This window comes from Nomia melanderi, chromosome 2 (assembly GCF_051020985.1).
Source record: "Nomia melanderi isolate GNS246 chromosome 2, iyNomMela1, whole genome shotgun sequence".
Classification (NCBI taxonomy): Eukaryota; Metazoa; Arthropoda; class Insecta; order Hymenoptera; family Halictidae; genus Nomia; species Nomia melanderi.
Window position 1 is genome coordinate 11,868,237 of NC_135000.1, and position 17,042 is coordinate 11,885,278.

General features: G+C 28.4%; 1 protein-coding gene and 1 long non-coding RNA gene across 13 annotated transcripts in view; one reads left to right on the forward strand and one right to left on the reverse strand.

Annotated features, from left to right (window-relative positions):
* Positions 1-17,042, forward strand: part of cnc (NFE2 like bZIP transcription factor cap-n-collar) — a 221,915-nt gene that overhangs the window by 48,192 nt on the left and 156,681 nt on the right. For 2 of the 11 annotated variants that reach the window (XM_031985282.2, XM_031985286.2), the window contains exon 1: positions 7,240-7,630. The exons of 6 other annotated variants lie outside the window; for them this stretch is intronic. In XM_031985282.2, coding sequence (XP_031841142.1) covers positions 7,619-7,630 — 12 coding nt within the window. In that variant the 5' untranslated portion in view covers positions 7,240-7,618. Of the gene's footprint in view, positions 1-1,557; positions 1,703-2,408; positions 2,453-7,239; positions 7,631-10,480; positions 10,523-17,042 lie in introns of those variants that run through there. 3 more of the 11 variants (XM_076364704.1, XM_031985285.2, XM_031985280.2) reach the window with 3 other exon arrangements.
* Positions 4,808-7,982, reverse strand: LOC116430747 (uncharacterized). Of its 2 annotated transcripts, XR_004235766.2 has the most exons (3): positions 7,609-7,982; positions 7,415-7,541; positions 4,808-7,316 (listed from the first exon to the last, which is right to left on the reverse strand). It is a non-coding gene; the product is annotated as an uncharacterized LOC116430747 (long non-coding RNA). The 2 variants fall into 2 exon arrangements; XR_012998024.1 differs by lacking the exon at positions 7,415-7,541 and having other exon boundaries at positions 7,568-7,982.

The following is a 17,042-nucleotide window of genomic DNA, read 5'->3' on the forward strand; positions in this document are numbered from 1 at the left end:
AAAACATTGTATTTTTACAAGGTAACAAATTATTTTGTAATTATTGAATTATTATTTTTCTTTTTACATTAACTTTTCGTCCAATCGCTACAGTGACCAATACTTTATTTTTCCGTCGTCCTCTGAAATTTATGAAATTTACCATAGACCCTTCTTCTAGAAACCTATTTAAATATTAAAACAGACCATGGACTTAGACAAATCAGTTGTTCGAGAAAATACCTTGCGGTACATAAGGCCTTCGCAAGTAGTACTGCAGTATCTGCAAGTATAGTCAATAGATAAGATTACCATGAGGTCAAAGCTTTTCACCAAACAGTAGTAGAGGATCAGCTGATGGCAAATGACGTGTTCTACAGGGCAAAACACGCTTTTGTAAAAACAGATACGGCAACGATGTTTTATTTTCGATGATTTATAGCTAACAATAAACCAAGGTTTAGTGAGACCTCGTCATAAACCTTGTACATTTTTAAGAAAATGAGAATCGATTACTAAGCTATTCGAAACAATCGATCCATGATTGTGTTGCATCTATGCCATTTTTACATCCCGAATTTGGGTAACTTCAGAGAAAATGAAAAATCATACAGCTATTAACATAGTGTAAGCAAATAAAAATGTTTTTAAATTTGAAGTTGTTGTTAATGAAAAGCGGAAACTATTACGCACATAATATCATGAAACATATTGTTTCATTTCAATTCTATAAATCAATGATACTCCATGTATATAGACATAGCAAAATAATAATTTAATACACGAAAATAAAATTTTATGTGCGTTGTATGTTAATACATAATGCGTGCAATCAAGCAGTTAATGAGTTTTCTTGTTCATATACAAAATTTGGAAGTTAACAAATTACACTACTTGATTGCATTTGTCTTTTATCGATTGTAAGTATACACGAATATACTCTTCTGTATAACATACGTCTCCCTCAAAGGGACAGATTTCTCTTTGTAGAAGCAATAATATTTAAAATACTTAGGGGGATTTCTGAATCGATAATTGCATGCACATTCAAAATTCCTCTTAGACTTAGTATGATTGTGTTACGAAAAAAATGACATCATCTAGAAAAGAAAATGAAAAGTACTACCAAAATTAAGATTATTTATCTTACTGTCACTTAAAGCGATCAAACAGAGTGATTCCATAAATTTGGAGAATAAGTACCATTATCAAATAATAATTTTCTGAAGCCAGTCGAAAGTTTAGACTTTAACCCAGGAGTCTAGAATACATTATTAATCAAATTTGCTATGAGTCAATAATTTTAGCGTGTCGCATTCGGTGCAGTTCCAACTTTTCTCCTTTCAATAAAGATGGGACATAAATATATTTGTTTCCTTGGTCATAAAAGAATATAATGTTTTTTCGGTCACATCACGGAAGTAGTGTTCCATAAATTTTCATAAATCAGCATAGTTAACGAATGCAAACGTTAACCCGGGCGACCTGACGTGATTGAAGAACAAAGGCATATACCTTTCTTCGCATCTGGTCAGCGATTCGAGTTCCCAGTTTAGTATCTTCTTGCACGACTTTCGTTATCCTCGAATTTAGGTTAGTTCATACGCGTGTCTTTCTACGTGGAATTTGCCAAGTTGGATTCGCTTTCGGTGAACTGAAGTTTAAGATGGCGCGGAAAAAGAGGAAGCAGCCGCAAATGATTTCTGTTTTCATACCTGACGATGTACGTTTCTCACTTGCATTAATAATAGCAGGCCTCGTAAAAAGTGTTTACACCGTTTCTTTGTAATCTTTAATACAGAGGATGGAAACAAAGTGACGAGCAGATAGTTTTTCCGCTAATAGGAAACGTGCAAATTACTCCGAGTTTTATTGTATCTATGTGTGCCTAATTGTGTTGTGGTAATCGTATCGAAATGGACATCTTATACATACATAAACTAATGTTGTAATATTATATACGTGATTACGTTGCACAAATAAAAAAGTGGAAGATACGCTTGGAAATGTCAAATTCAATTTTTCTAGTAACAGACGAGCACGTCAGATTTCGGAGTTTTAATTTATATATAACTAAAATGAAATTATATTTTCAACTTTAAAATCCATTCATTCTTTTCATCTTTAAAATGCACTAAAAATTCTTTGTAATAAGTGATTGTAATTTATGTCTACAATTAAAGAAATTGAAAAAGATGAAAAATTAAAATTACAGAATTAAATTTACTCGTGACTAAATCAACAGCGTTGAAATAGTACTAATGATAGGAGCTCATACAAAAAATATTGCATATATATTTCATACATCGTATAATTCCATACATTCCATAAAACATAGGAATCAATATTACTTTATAAACTGTGTTATTCTTGTGTTTTATAATGTCAAATAAAATAATTCTAATATCAAACTTTTTTGTCTGTTTTAGGTACGTGTCACCAATTCTACACCATTCATCTGTAAAACAACAAAGTAACCGCTGTTTGCAATTTGTAAATATCATAGAAATGCATGAGCTTATTTATTCTTTATGCGCTATATGTTTTTTACATATTTTTTAATGAGTTAAACTTCTGTATGATTGATTTCATACTCTTTCTTTGATTATTATGATTTTGTTTAAACCAAATCACGCTTTTTTAGTTTATCTTTCTCTAAAAATCCATATTTAAATGCAAGGATGTAAATAATTTTAATATACATGCTTAAAAATCGTTGATTCGTGAAACATACAAAACAATGAAATAATATTTTACGTCTATAATAGAATTTCATAGTTTGAAATAAAATCGAAATAGCAAATGAACTGCGTGCCGATTTTCATATTTCGCGGGAAGCTAATGGATAGATGAATTCTGCACTCTATAGAATCGTAAGTATGGACACTACATTGCTAATATGAAATTTAATAGTAACAATGGTATTTTTCTTAATTCTTTCCGTTTCGGTCTAATTATGAAAAATTTTGCAATAAAGCACCATGTAAGTTGAAAAAGACAGTGCATAATACAAAGTGTTGAGAAGAAAACAACATATTTAATTCTAAGGTTCATATACTTTGTAAATTAAAAACATATTAGTGAAGGGTCAGAAATGACTCCTGCTTTTAAAGATTCTACTCCGAGGGTAACTCTTGACGAATCTAGCTCGCCATTGTAGCGCAAGTGATTAATAGTAGATGAAATCGTTTGTCTAATACCAGATAAAACTTTATTTTCCAATATTTCATTGAATTCGTTGAAATCATTTGATATTTCATTTTCCATTCAATAATACTTTTTAAGCAACTGTTTAACAATTTCATGATAATTATAGTTGACAAAATAACCATTCATTATGTGTAGAGATTCATTTAATTTAATGATATGAAATTACTCATAAACAATTAGCTATAGAAAAATCTGTATTAAGTAAATGTTGCATGATTTTAAAGGAAATGTATGTTAGAAAATTACTTTTTTCTATAGTATGTTTTATGTACAGTAAATTTTGTAAACAAAACATCATATAATTCTTTGTCACGAGTAAAAGTTTTAAAAATTAAATACACGAGTATTAAGATATGGTAGATCTAAAGTGAACATTTATCGAAATATGTATTGTTAGTAGAATTTCTCAGGAAATAGACTAGTGAATGACTACGTGTTATTTGTTAAACTACTATAAACTTATATGTCAACAATAACAATTTATAGGTGCTTAATTTGAACAGCTTTACAATATAATTTTGATTAGAAATATCTTAATAAATATCAAGAAACCTGTTTCAGACCAGTTATATCTTAATATTTATTTTTTAATACTCTTTTAATTTCTATCCCCCTTAAAATCATGCAGCTTTTTTTGACATATTTTGTGTGAAATTAATAATTTGCAGACAGTTTAGCGATATTTTCAAATTGTTAAATTAAATGAAACATTCTGTATATTTATATCACATGTTTTCCTTTGTTGTTCTGCTTATATACTGTGCATTTATGTAAGTTTTATGAAAAAATTGAAGACAAAAATATTTCAGATCCAATCAATTCTAGTCGGGTCCTTTCGTCAAACATAACCCGTGACAAGTACATTTGTTCCTATTTTTTTTGTAAAATCGATTATTAGTAAATTATAATAATTCTGCTTTAAGTATAACATGATACTCAATCCAAAAGTTTCACATCGTTTTTTTAAACAATGTTGATATGAGGAAGTTATAAGTAATCCAAAATTAGTAATTGCTAATCGCTTTTCGATTTCTTCAAATTGTTTGGAGAAAGTGTTTCAACGAGATCTCAACCAAGGTTAGCCAGATTAAAACCAGTCACAACAGCCTTTGCAAAAATAACTACATTCTTTGCTTTATAACGTTCGTTTCTGCGAGTGTAGCGTTCTTGTAACCTTCACGAGTTAAACCCACGCAGTTTCGACAATAAACTCCTGTACCAAGATTTTTTCTGTTTACTTTAGACATCATACCTTTGACATGTTGCTTTTTTTATAATTCATTGCTATCTATAGAGTATTAAAGAATACAGAAACGGAGTATATCAAGATTAAAGTGTTATTACTTTAAATTGCAATTTTTTAAATAACATTTTGAATATTGAATCTGTAAGTAGAGAAAATATAAATGTATAAAAATATATGTTCCACGAATCTGTTTTGTCGACGGTTCACCACTACCGATAAATTAGTTCACTCACAGACTTAGGGTATGTATCTTAAGTTTCTGATTCGTTTGACCAGTTGATACAGTGGGTATCTCTTTTGCCGTTTACTGCTACAATCCACTTAATATCAATTGCTGATAAAATTGTAAGGATTTCATACAAATATTTATCATTTTCAATCAGAATTTTCAATTATATTTCTAGACTACATCATACTTGTAGAAAATTCAAAATACATTGATCAGTTGAAAAAGCATTTACGATTTTAAAAAATTTATCGATTAAAAACGTTCAGTATTTACCCAGTTCATATCATAGATTAAACTGTGTACATATATAGACTACATAAACAGAAGTTCTGAACGTATATTTGTCAGAAATATAACCGCTTTATTGCAAAAAATCATGAATGAGAACATTAAATCTGCATTTTGCAACATGTTGCAATTACCAATATCTTTCGCGTTGATAACTTTATTCTTATATTTTTATATACTGGTAGATTAAAGATCATTTCAATACCAGTTAAACCATAAATGAAGTATTAAACTATCTCAAATCTAAACTGTTACACTACAAAATTATTAATACAGAAGAAATATTTGAATCTAATTTAAAGTAACTGCAAAAATAAAACTGAGTGGTATCATCACGAAACACTTAAAAAATATTTTTATTCATTTAAAATGATTTCAGAGATTTATAACCGTACTACTCGCTGATTCGTTGAATTAATATTAATAATTAATATTAATCAAGTACAGTTAATAAATTGCAATTTTCTTAAATAACATCTACGTAAACTTTTTCTACATTCTTAAATTTTTTAAATATTTTACTTCATGCCAGTGAGTATGGAAATCCTATGCAAAAAAATGATTACTTTGTAACGTATATAAATTTTTATATCGTAGTAGCGTTTTCGAAAAAACTTTTAAAAAAATAATAGCTGATAATAATTCTAATTGTATTATTTTATATAAAAATAAATTACAAAATTAATTTTATCGATTAAATGACGAAGTAACGCAACGATTAACCTGATTTAATAAAAAGATGCAAAAATATTACTCTTAAATTTTGAATCCATGCTGTGAAAGAAACGAAATTCCTAATTCCTATTCTTGCGTAAGTTGTATCAAATAGAAAAATAGTTATTTCATATCTTAAAAAGATTTCTTAAAAATATTAAGTTTTTAATGTGATTGTTTGGATATTCAGTATCATGTCGGTTACACGTTACATTGTAATACACGCGTATTTTTCGCATTGGTACATTTATAAATGTACGGTCACGAGAAAGAAATTCGGACCTTCTTCGAAAATCGCAAATTTTATCTTGCCGCAATGTTATTGTATAACACGATCAGTGACCTTAGTCATGATACCCGCAACTGCACGTATTTTTTAACCTTTCGTTGAAAATGTTTTGTAATATGCAGTATGACTCATATTTACACGCATGCCATCGTCTGTATTGTTGTCTTTTATAAACTTTAGTAAATGTATTGTGCTAATCTTAGTTTATATATAATTGTTATATAGTTGAAGACTATTGGTAGTCACATAAGCTTCTACCAGGAGTCGTTGTTTAATCACACCTAGATTTACGTCATGTTACTCCTAGGTAATTCTGAAAATCGCACATGATCTCTCTCACTCCTTAATTCTTTCCTCTACAGTATCTAACACGTGCCGATAATTGCTAACTACCTATGACGAAACATTTATGTTGTATTTTACAGAATCGATATTTCTTCATATTGTTGGAAACAATATCTTATTTCAGAATAAAAATTTTTTCCAGTAAGTATTATTTAACACGTTCTTTTCATTAAGATAATATTACAAAAAATTAATCGAAACAAAAATAATCATTCGAATCATGGAATACGATATAATACTGTTTTGAGTTCATAAAAACTTATCTGCACAATTATTTAATCAAACAAATTTAATACACCTTCAATCGTAGTATACCTTTTAAATAAAATTTCGTCTTTTTTTATATTTGGAATTTCCAAGATTTCTAATGCTGATAAATATACATTTTTATATCACATAAGCTACTCTACTATTCGTTGTACCATCCATTAGATTCTGGTAACATATATTTTAGGAGATAAGTTAGTGGCTCTTCACATGCCGCCTACTTTTATTCAAAATCTTGCATTGTTATTTGTTTCTTTACACAATATATTTTCCAACTTATATCATTTGACTCGTGTGTTCATACCAAAACCATAATTGTTTTATTTACGTTAATCATTGAGAGTTTAATGGTAGCGTTAACACGGTCCCCGAAATGACCACATATTCGTAAAGCTAAAGCTTTAGCGCCATGAATTTCGCTAAGTTCACGTGCAACATCGTTTATCAACATGATATGAATAATATCAATAATTAGTTTTCTATGTGTTACTTTCTCTCGTATCAAAGTCTGGAAACGATAATGGACGCACAGCTGTGACAAAGAAGTAGCATGCCTTTTGCTCGCGGCGAAATTCTCGTGGGTTAGTGGTGTGGGTAACGCGGCTCCAATACCGCCTATTCCATGCTAGTCGTTATCTCTTCACACGCACAGAGCAATCTGTCGTAATCGTTGTCTTCGTTGTGGTCGTAGCACCAAAGTCATTCTTCTTGATTATATCGTCGACGACGACGCCACTTGATCGTCAGTGCTGTGAATTCAAACGCATAAATCAGCGATCGATGTTGATTCTTGTGTAAAGAATTCTGCGGGAATATTATCTGTGCTTTGCTACCGCTTCTTCCACACCTCGGTTCAACGGAGTGTTGAGTGAAAACTGTGCGCTTCGACGAAATATAACTTTAAATAACGGTGACGTACTACAGTGTGGAGTTATATTGTGAGCCGCAACAGTGTGAATCTCCGAGTGAACTTTCTAAAAATTTTCTCAGTGATACTTACAAGTTTAGGAATCTCTACGTTCGCTTGAAGAAAAAACTGACCTCAGCCGTGATGTCGAAAGTGGTAAGCCACCCACATGTCCTCAAATAATACCAGACAATTGAACGAATTGTGCGAAACTACTGTACACTGCCAACATTTAGCGTTTTTTTAGAATTTCTCATTAAATTTAAACTAGTATTGTGTAATCATTCGTTTTTGACATTGTAGGTGCGTAAATTTAAATATTACTGTTTTTACTAGCACTGAAATGACGAAAGTTAGATAAAGCGATAAGATTTTTCAAACGATCACAATTTTGTACATTTTCTAACACATTACGCTTATCGTTTACTCAATCTAATCTTAATTTGTGCGATATATCACACGACGTGTAGTCGGTTTGAAAGATAGGAATGAACTGTATTATCTACGAAGTTCGTAACGGTCTAAATATTATGAATGAAGTATAGTCATATATACTTTGTTTGCGGTAATATTTTACTCACTGTCGTCGTGACTTGTAGGAACAATTCCGTATTTACAAAGAATGCCATTCATGTTATGATACTATAGGTTAGTTTCTTTTTAAATAACTAATTGAAAACTTCTGTTATTGTATCTAAACTATCCAATTAATACAATGCTTGTATTACATACAAGCAATTAATTATACAAGTATTTATTACTTCTGATACAGACACTTTGTCTTTTGTATCTTAAATTGAAAATTGAAATAAATAAAATTTTTGTAAATATTCTATCGATATTCTTGATAATCATATAAGTAGTATGAGCGTAATTAAAAAAAAACAAAATTTACACCTATTCCTAATTAAGGTAATACATAAGCGTGCTCAAATTATTTATTAAGATTGATATTAACTAATTGGTACTTAAAGAAGTTACTACTGTTAATGACATTCTATTACCTATTAAATATTAAAAATAATAAGAAAATAATATAATGTAACTCTATTCAAGACATGATAATGTATAATCTAAATATAATTCTAATTACAAAGAATTAATAGGAAAATTTTATAATAAATTAATCATAATGTATGTACATATTAAAATTATATGTAAATATTTAAATTTTAAATCTAATAAATGAATACTGTTCATATTAATCTTCACGAAAAAAGTTGCTATATCAGTACCTAAATTTCAAAACATTTATTTTTCAAAAATGTGAAAAATTATAATACTATCACATTTGAAGAACAACTATAATGGTACTGAAAATCAAAGTTCATAATTGTTAAAAAATATTATCATGAAAGTGGAAGTATAAAACAACTTTGGTGGAATAAAAGAAATACGTTCAGTTGTATGTTCTCACAAATTTCTAATACAAATATTGTTATTCACATTTTACAATATTTTAGCCGTTTCTTTATATTTAATTCATATTTCGTATTAAAAGTGATAGCAATTATATTTTCCTCGTTAATTGTACTCAATTCCTATATGATCCACAAAAACCATAATCTTGGATTTATACTCAAACATCATGAACTTTAATAAAACTTTTTAAAAGATATAATAAAAGTAAACAAATAAATGATTTAAATGAACATGCATCTAGCATGTTATCATTTTTACTATTCAAATCAGTATTTACACTTTAAATGCATGCACAATATGTCATGATTTGATTTTAGACTTCATCCATCTGTAGTATTCTTGTGGTGTGTTCGAAGCGTTTAGTAAAATAAAACGTAATACATTTTGATGAACATTTTCCTGTGTTTGAATTTAAAAATATAGCTTTTAGCGAAAAGAAATAGTTTTTGCTCCATATCATTTTCTGTGAATTAGCGTTCAAAAATATAAGCTTAAATCCATAGGTAGGTTATTATATCTCAACTTAAGAATGGAAAATTAAATAATTAATTTGTTTTCAATACGAACTTACTACTCTAAGCCAAAAATAATAGACACAGATATGAATCTTTATTTTGTTTTACTGCGATGAAACTTAATTATTGTAGTTTTATAGTAACTGAATATTGTTTTTTTAATAAGTATTATACATCCTTAGAAATTTTCTAACTCTTTTTTAAATTGTTTTACATATTCATGAATATTGTAATATATCTTTACATATTAAATATTTCTTCCATTTTAACAAACAACATGTATATAGTAAATTTATACCACCATGTGAAAATATTTAAAAATATGTCACAAAATCACTATAAACTATTCAGCATAAGAAATTTTACACACAGCACAAGAAAAAATGAATATTCAAATTATATACTATGAATTGTTTGGAATCAATACATAAGTACATAGATATCAGTCTTTTTATTATCGCAAAATTACAAAATATACTTCAATTTTTATTATTTTTATCTTACAAGGTATTTTGTGTTCTTTATTTTATAAAGTAGTTTATAACCTTCTACGGGCGCGTATTTGCAGAAAGCAAACTAAGCACTTTTACTGTTGTTAACACGTATCAGCAGTTAGTAATCAAAACGTTTTTACTGTTCTGGACGTGAGTTCGGGGCAGTATATTTCTAATAATTAAGTATTTAATTTATTTTCAAGTTAACAATAACATTTACCGTATTTATGCTAGTGTAGGTTGTTTATGTAAGAATATTATATCACTTTTATATAACAACATCTAATACAATTAGAAAGAATTCTGTATTTACTAGTGGCTATAAATTTTATAATGCCTCAAAAATCATATGCACAACATTTGCCATGATGATGATCGAATGTGCAGAAATTGTACTATAATCAAACAGGAAGATAAGGCAGGAAAGGTGTTATTTATTACTGTGGCACATATTCGAATAAGCATCCCTGCATATGTGTATAAACGACTGTTTCGGAAAGTTCCATATTACAGAGAAGTTTAAAGCAAGAAATTAAAGTTTATATTAGTAATATATCATTAATAAATATCCTGAGTAAATATTTATTTTAATGGACGACGTTGACCTTCACCTTCACGTATGTATGTTATTAATCCTCCCATCTTCTTCAGGTTTATTTGACCTAGTCACGTGTTTGTTTGTTTAACCTTTTGTAATATATTTGCGTTTTTATGTTGTCAAGGATCTTTTTAAATTTAGAAATAGTACAAGAAAATTATAACTAAGTTATGCATTTCTACTGTTTTAATAATACGTCAAATATATAAGAAAACTGAGGACCACAGTAGGGTTAAAGATATTTTTTAAGATATTTGATAATTTATCAATTTGATGATTTTTAAATATGTTAAAGAAGTCGGTATTTTGAATAACTTTTCCTGTTTACAATAATGTCAGGCTCTTCTAATTTCTGAGATATTTATAAAAAAACCGCCGAATTCGGATTAGAATGATTCTTGGAAATCATCGAGTAAAGCACGGGCCGTGGAGATGTTCCACCTGCACTCCTATCTCGAAAAAACTAGTTTTGCTAATATCAATTTTACAAAACTTTGTTATCTCCATAAAAATCATTTCTATATTTTGCAAGATATGATATCAGTATTGTGAGCGAAATTCTTGTAAAGGTATTTCTAAATTTACAGTTTTTTCCATTTATTTGGAAGTAAAAGACAGATAATATGGTTACGATGGTATATTCTATTTATCCTATATTATTTATGTGTCGCAGTTTCCAATTTGTATACGTAAGAACAATGAAAAATCTTATTCATATGCAGTAAGTATAGGATTGCAAAATTCATATAAAAATTGTTTATTTTTTTACCGATATTTACAGAGATTATCAAAGTAAATTTTCAGATTGTTGTTATGTATTTATAGTTTGATAATATATTTATTTATTAACAGAATAGTAAGAAATAGCAAAGAAAAATGTTTAACTGAAAGCGAAAACGCCATAATTACACATTTTAAAAAGGAAGGGGTATGAAAGAGAGGAATTATAAAGGAAATTAACCGCCTTGAATTTTAAATAGGATTTTTTAAATTTATAAAAATTATAAAAAGAAGCGTGTTACAAGAAGAAATGCGGAAATAACAAAGTGTGAAAGAAACAGTATTCTAATTGAAGTAAGAAAAAATAGATTAGGTGTACATTAAATTGGTGTAAAACTTAAAACTACGTTACCTATAAATGTGCGATGAATGCAACAAGTTTTGCATGATATGACAAACGTTGTTTATAAAAAACCGCAAAAAAGTCGATGCATTCTCACCATAAAACTATTCGATTCAATTTTATAAAAAAGATATGTATATTAGTCTGACGAATTTTTTCAAGTGAAAAATAATTTAATTTTATTTGACCCAGAAGGGTGTGACCCCTGTTGATTTAATCTCCATAATAAAAGTGACTGTAAATTTTAATTTACAGAAATTGTTAGGGGTAAGTTTCATTATTCGAGGAGTTTTTTCCTTTTATGTTGAGTCGAAACTCGGTTTCATTTGCAGTCAAATAAAATTACAAAAATTTGTAAAAATGCTTGATAACGTTAATATCATTTCCAAAGGATATATTTGGTCAATGGGAATTTATATACTAGCAAGACAACGCAGCGATTCATGCTTCTAAATACTTTCGCGTGTGGTTTTAATCACTGAACAGTCTTGTAAGGGTTTGTATGCAGACCTGCCCTGAAACACAATACTTGCTAGAAGAAATTAAACGTTGCTGAAAAGGAATTCTTAACTGTAAAATAAACGATTTTGTAGTTCAATATCGAATCGAATTCTTAGCTTAATCCGAAATAATGCTGGTCATACAAAACATTACATTTATAATTTCAATATAATTTCAACTTTTAATTGTTTTTTGCTCATGTGTGTTTCTCATTGTTATTTAATCTTATTTGAACTTAGAACCTTTCTAACCCCAAACTCTTTACTTTATTAAGTGTGCGTGTATGAATTTCGTTTACTGTAAGTGGAAACGAAAAATTTGAGCTTGATGTCTGAGTTGTTGATGTGGAACAAAAATATACATACCAGCAATGATTGTGCAATCTGGGGGCAGTATTTTTTCTAGTAGATATAAACAGATTGCCAAGTGGCGAACGCGCCTGCTATGCTCGCATGTGTGCAGCATCTCCCTCAACTATGTATACTTTTGCGTCATAATTATAAAAAATCCTTCCAGAGTAAATCCGGCGGTTGTTATGAATATCTCGGAATTAAAGGAGTCTAAAACTTTTGTAAGAGGAAGAAATTGTTGAGAACATCGATTTCTACAACATATTGAACCCTTATTATTATCATGACATTTTATTACGCCAATAAAAATTCTTATTGATGTATTTTCGTTCATATGTTACTCTAAAAGTAAGTAAAAAATTCTTAGTGTAACAATTTATTATTTAAATTAAAAAATTTCAATATAACATCGGTGTTACACCATGCAAAAAAATGTTAGGCTATTACAGATTTTTATACAATGTCATTCTTATTCCCAGTAACAATAGTGTTGTATAGAGAATATATTATATCGATTGTAGCAGGAAATATGATGAAAGAAGAAAGAAATGTATGAATATTTCAAATGAAATTTTCAGAAATTTCGAACATTGGATCATTCATTGTGTTCTGCCAATCAAATGATACTTATTGCACAATGTAACATAAGTGTATCATAGAAAAATTATATTAGAAAACAGTTCGAATGAATGCAACTATAAAGTTTTTTATTTCCACTTACACTGCATTGCATGTAGCTGTCACAAATTTTTCAATATATATAATTCTTTATGGCAAGTAAAAATATTAACACTTAAATACATAAGTATTAAGATACGGTAGATCTAAAGTGAATATTTGCCGAAATATGTACTGTCAATAGAAGTTTCCAGGAAATAGACTAGTGAATAACTGCGTGTCATTTATTAAACTATTATAAACCTATATATCAACAGTAGCAATTTATAGGTGCTTAATTTTACAATACAGTATTCATTATAAATATCTTAATAGATAACAAAAAAAAATGTGTTTTTAATACTTTCTTAATTTCTGTAAAGATATAGTACGTTTAAAATTTTATATATAAACAAGGTAGAAAAATACATTTATTTTAACGTATATCCTTCTTAAAATTATGTAGCTTTTGTTTAATATATTTTCTGTAGAATTAATAATTTGCATAAGTTTAGTGATATTTATTAAGTTAAATGAAACATGCTGTATTTTTATATCACATGTTTTCATTAAAGAAAAAATCATTAAAGACAAAAATATTTACTATTTAATATATCAATATATCTTTTCACTGTGGGACATCTTGTACGATATTATTACAACACTGTACTTAATTATATACTTATATTTCATGTAAGAATCATCAATGGCGTTACCGAGTATTTCTATTTACGTTACAGGGGTGTTACGCGATGATACTAAGGATTAACTCTTTTTCACTGTCTTTCTAATGATTATATCAAGTTTAAACATCTGAAATTGAAAGTTGCAAATAAAGCATTTAATAATTTAAAAAATAAAAGATTGGTACATAATTTCGTTATTTTCTAGTATTTAAGAATTGGATATCTAATTTAGCTTTCTATGGAAAACATTTTTAATACTTCTAAAAATCCTCATCCGCAAAGAATTAATACATTGATTCCATAACCGCTGCGATGACGCAGTTAAATATGTTCGTGTTTTGCAATAATCTAATATTTTCCATACTATGTAATTTCTTTTCTTATCGATGATTGTCCTATGACGCAATAAACACAAAGATATTAAAGAATATTAAAAATTGTTATTAGCAATGTACTTAACTAGGTATAGATAGGTCTAAAGGTCGACTGTCGTACGAGTAAGTTATGGGCTTTTGCGAATGATTCCAAGTCTTCTAATTATTAGACAATATTTTTTTTATCGCAAATAGTGGTTATAAATTATCTGTGAGTGGTCTTTACATACAGTTTTATTGCAGTTATTACAAATTTGAAAAATTCATCACTTTATTTGACGTAACTGACAAGTAGAGCGTTTGATTCTTTTTTCTTCCGGTTCTAATGATGTATCGACTCTATTTCCTGATAAAAAGGATATGTTTCTATCTTTGAATCGTAATAAGAAAGTATCTGGAGCAATAAACGCATGAAACCTTTTTTTAAAGTCTTAAATAGAGTCTTAAAAATCTTTAATTAAACTTGAAAGTCTTAAAGATCACAAATAAATATATCATCTTCTTTTCCTGCACTGGTGCAATCTAATAGGTTAGTTTTCTTATGTCTGATTCTAATTTGCTATACATCAATACGATTACGCGTAACCAATTAAAACTATAAACAAAGCACATAGTAAGGGACTTCCGTTGCCCCTGTGCTAAAGTGTTTCGTTTTGCCCTGTGCGTCGTAATTTACAAAAGTATTTAAAACTTACAGTTTGGCATGACATAACAAAATAACTTAAGTGTCAACAATACAGCTTCAAGAACGTAGAATCCAGTACTGTTGTTATCTTGTTCAATTTTTTAATCGAAAGATAAAAAATGCTTGCAACACCTTATGTCACATCAAAAATTTTTCATTGATTATCTTTCCAATATTTTTAATTGAAAAATAACTCATGCATTGCTCTACAGTCGATCTCAAACTATATCGAAGAATTATTAGAAACATCTTATGCAATAACAACGCGATACGAGTTCTTTATCTATGAAAAATATTACTATCTTGTTTTACCTGACCTGTCCGTGTTACCCTATTTTCCCCTACTGTTTCATTAAGCATCTTCGTTTGTATCGAATTAACTGTTCATTAATAGTTCATTAGCAGTGTATTACTAGGCGTATAAAATTTCCCTAAATTACGATCTATCATCTCCCAAATTCCGTGTATCGGGGCTAATTTGTATACAGATTTCCTTTTAGTTTTTGTTCTTCCAATCTAATGTTTCTTAAAATAAATAATTACTTATCCTACCTGTTATTTATCATAAATTTGTTCATGTACAATATAATTTATCAGTGTTATAACTGTATCATAACACACTAAAAATTTCTTGTCCAGACGGAATTTTCACGTATCAATCTTATAATCTTCCCGTTTAATTTTCTTCGCGATTGTACATATACATGCTATTTTAATTTACTACTAATAATATGCGAAAACTCAAAGAAATTTTTCTGTAATTTTCTGTATTTATTTTTGCTAAATTAAACCAGAAATTTTCACTATGAGTCACATTCGTCATTATATGATAACACACCAATATGTTTTGTTTCGACTAGCGGCAACCAATTGGTGATATATCATTGTGTTTATATTATATTATTCACGTTAAAAAATAATATACTTTACCAGAGTTACATTAATTTTCTTAGAAAAAAAGAAAACTCTTAAAATACATCAGATTTTACTGGCTGTACACTTAAAGTTTGCTCTGAAACAGTCGACCGTTTAAATGCTAATAATAAGAAAGAAAATTACTGAAAGAAAATTTCTAATAAAATTATTAGTGAATTTTTGAATTAAGAGCAATATTTTATGTTGGTCAGTTACTTCGCTACATTAATGTTTAAAAGTCTGTATATTAATGGTCAAACGAAAAATATTTTTTAATTTTTAGTACACAAAAAATATCGAAATAAATTACAATAACTTCAATATTTAAAAAAAAACGAAAATTGTTTGGTAACAGATTGGAAAATATTTAAAGAGTCATTTCCCATAACAGTACAACAGGAAAATAAAGAATAAAAATAGTAAAGTTTCGATTTCATTTTTTAAGTAATTAGTAATTAAGAAGTCTATCTACCCGTGGAATCCATCTTCTTTTTATAATAACGAATTCGAAAAAATACTCATTTTTATTATAAATATAAACTGAGAATCAAGTATTACCCTTAATATAGTCGCATGATATCTATAAATATTTATTGTAAGAAACGAATTTATGAATATGTGCTCCATACTGTAGTATAAACAACGATAGTAAATATTAATCGTTTTAAAGTATATACATTCCCATTTTTCTGAATTTTTAAGTTTTTAATCTTTTCACAATATTTACAAATAATCGGTTCTCGCTCGATTTCAAATATTTTCTTCGCTTAATTATTAATTATCGACTCAGGTCATTTTGTTAGTATATAGTTACTAATTTGAACTCTTCTTGTAACCATCCTTCCTTGTTCTTAACCAGTTTACTGCGTTCGACGAGTATACACGTCTCCTTACAATCAAAATGATACAACTTCTTTCAGCGATTAATTATTTATTTTTTTAGATAAACACGTAATTCTTCTTCGTTTTGCTTTAACTTTTCATTAGAATATATTGTAGGTGCATTTGGCCTGCGTTTGACGAGTATACACTTCATTCTTTGCTTTCATTACGTGCATTCTCAGACATTTTTCAAATTAAATTCTATAACTAACATTTTAAAAATCGAAAACCATTATGAATTTGAAATTTGAATGTACAGCTTATAAAACATTCGTCGTTCAGCATATCTTAACGTATGACTGACGCAAACACGTGAAGTGTAGATATATGCTATACGTCAATTACATTTTATCTGTCAGCCAGCGG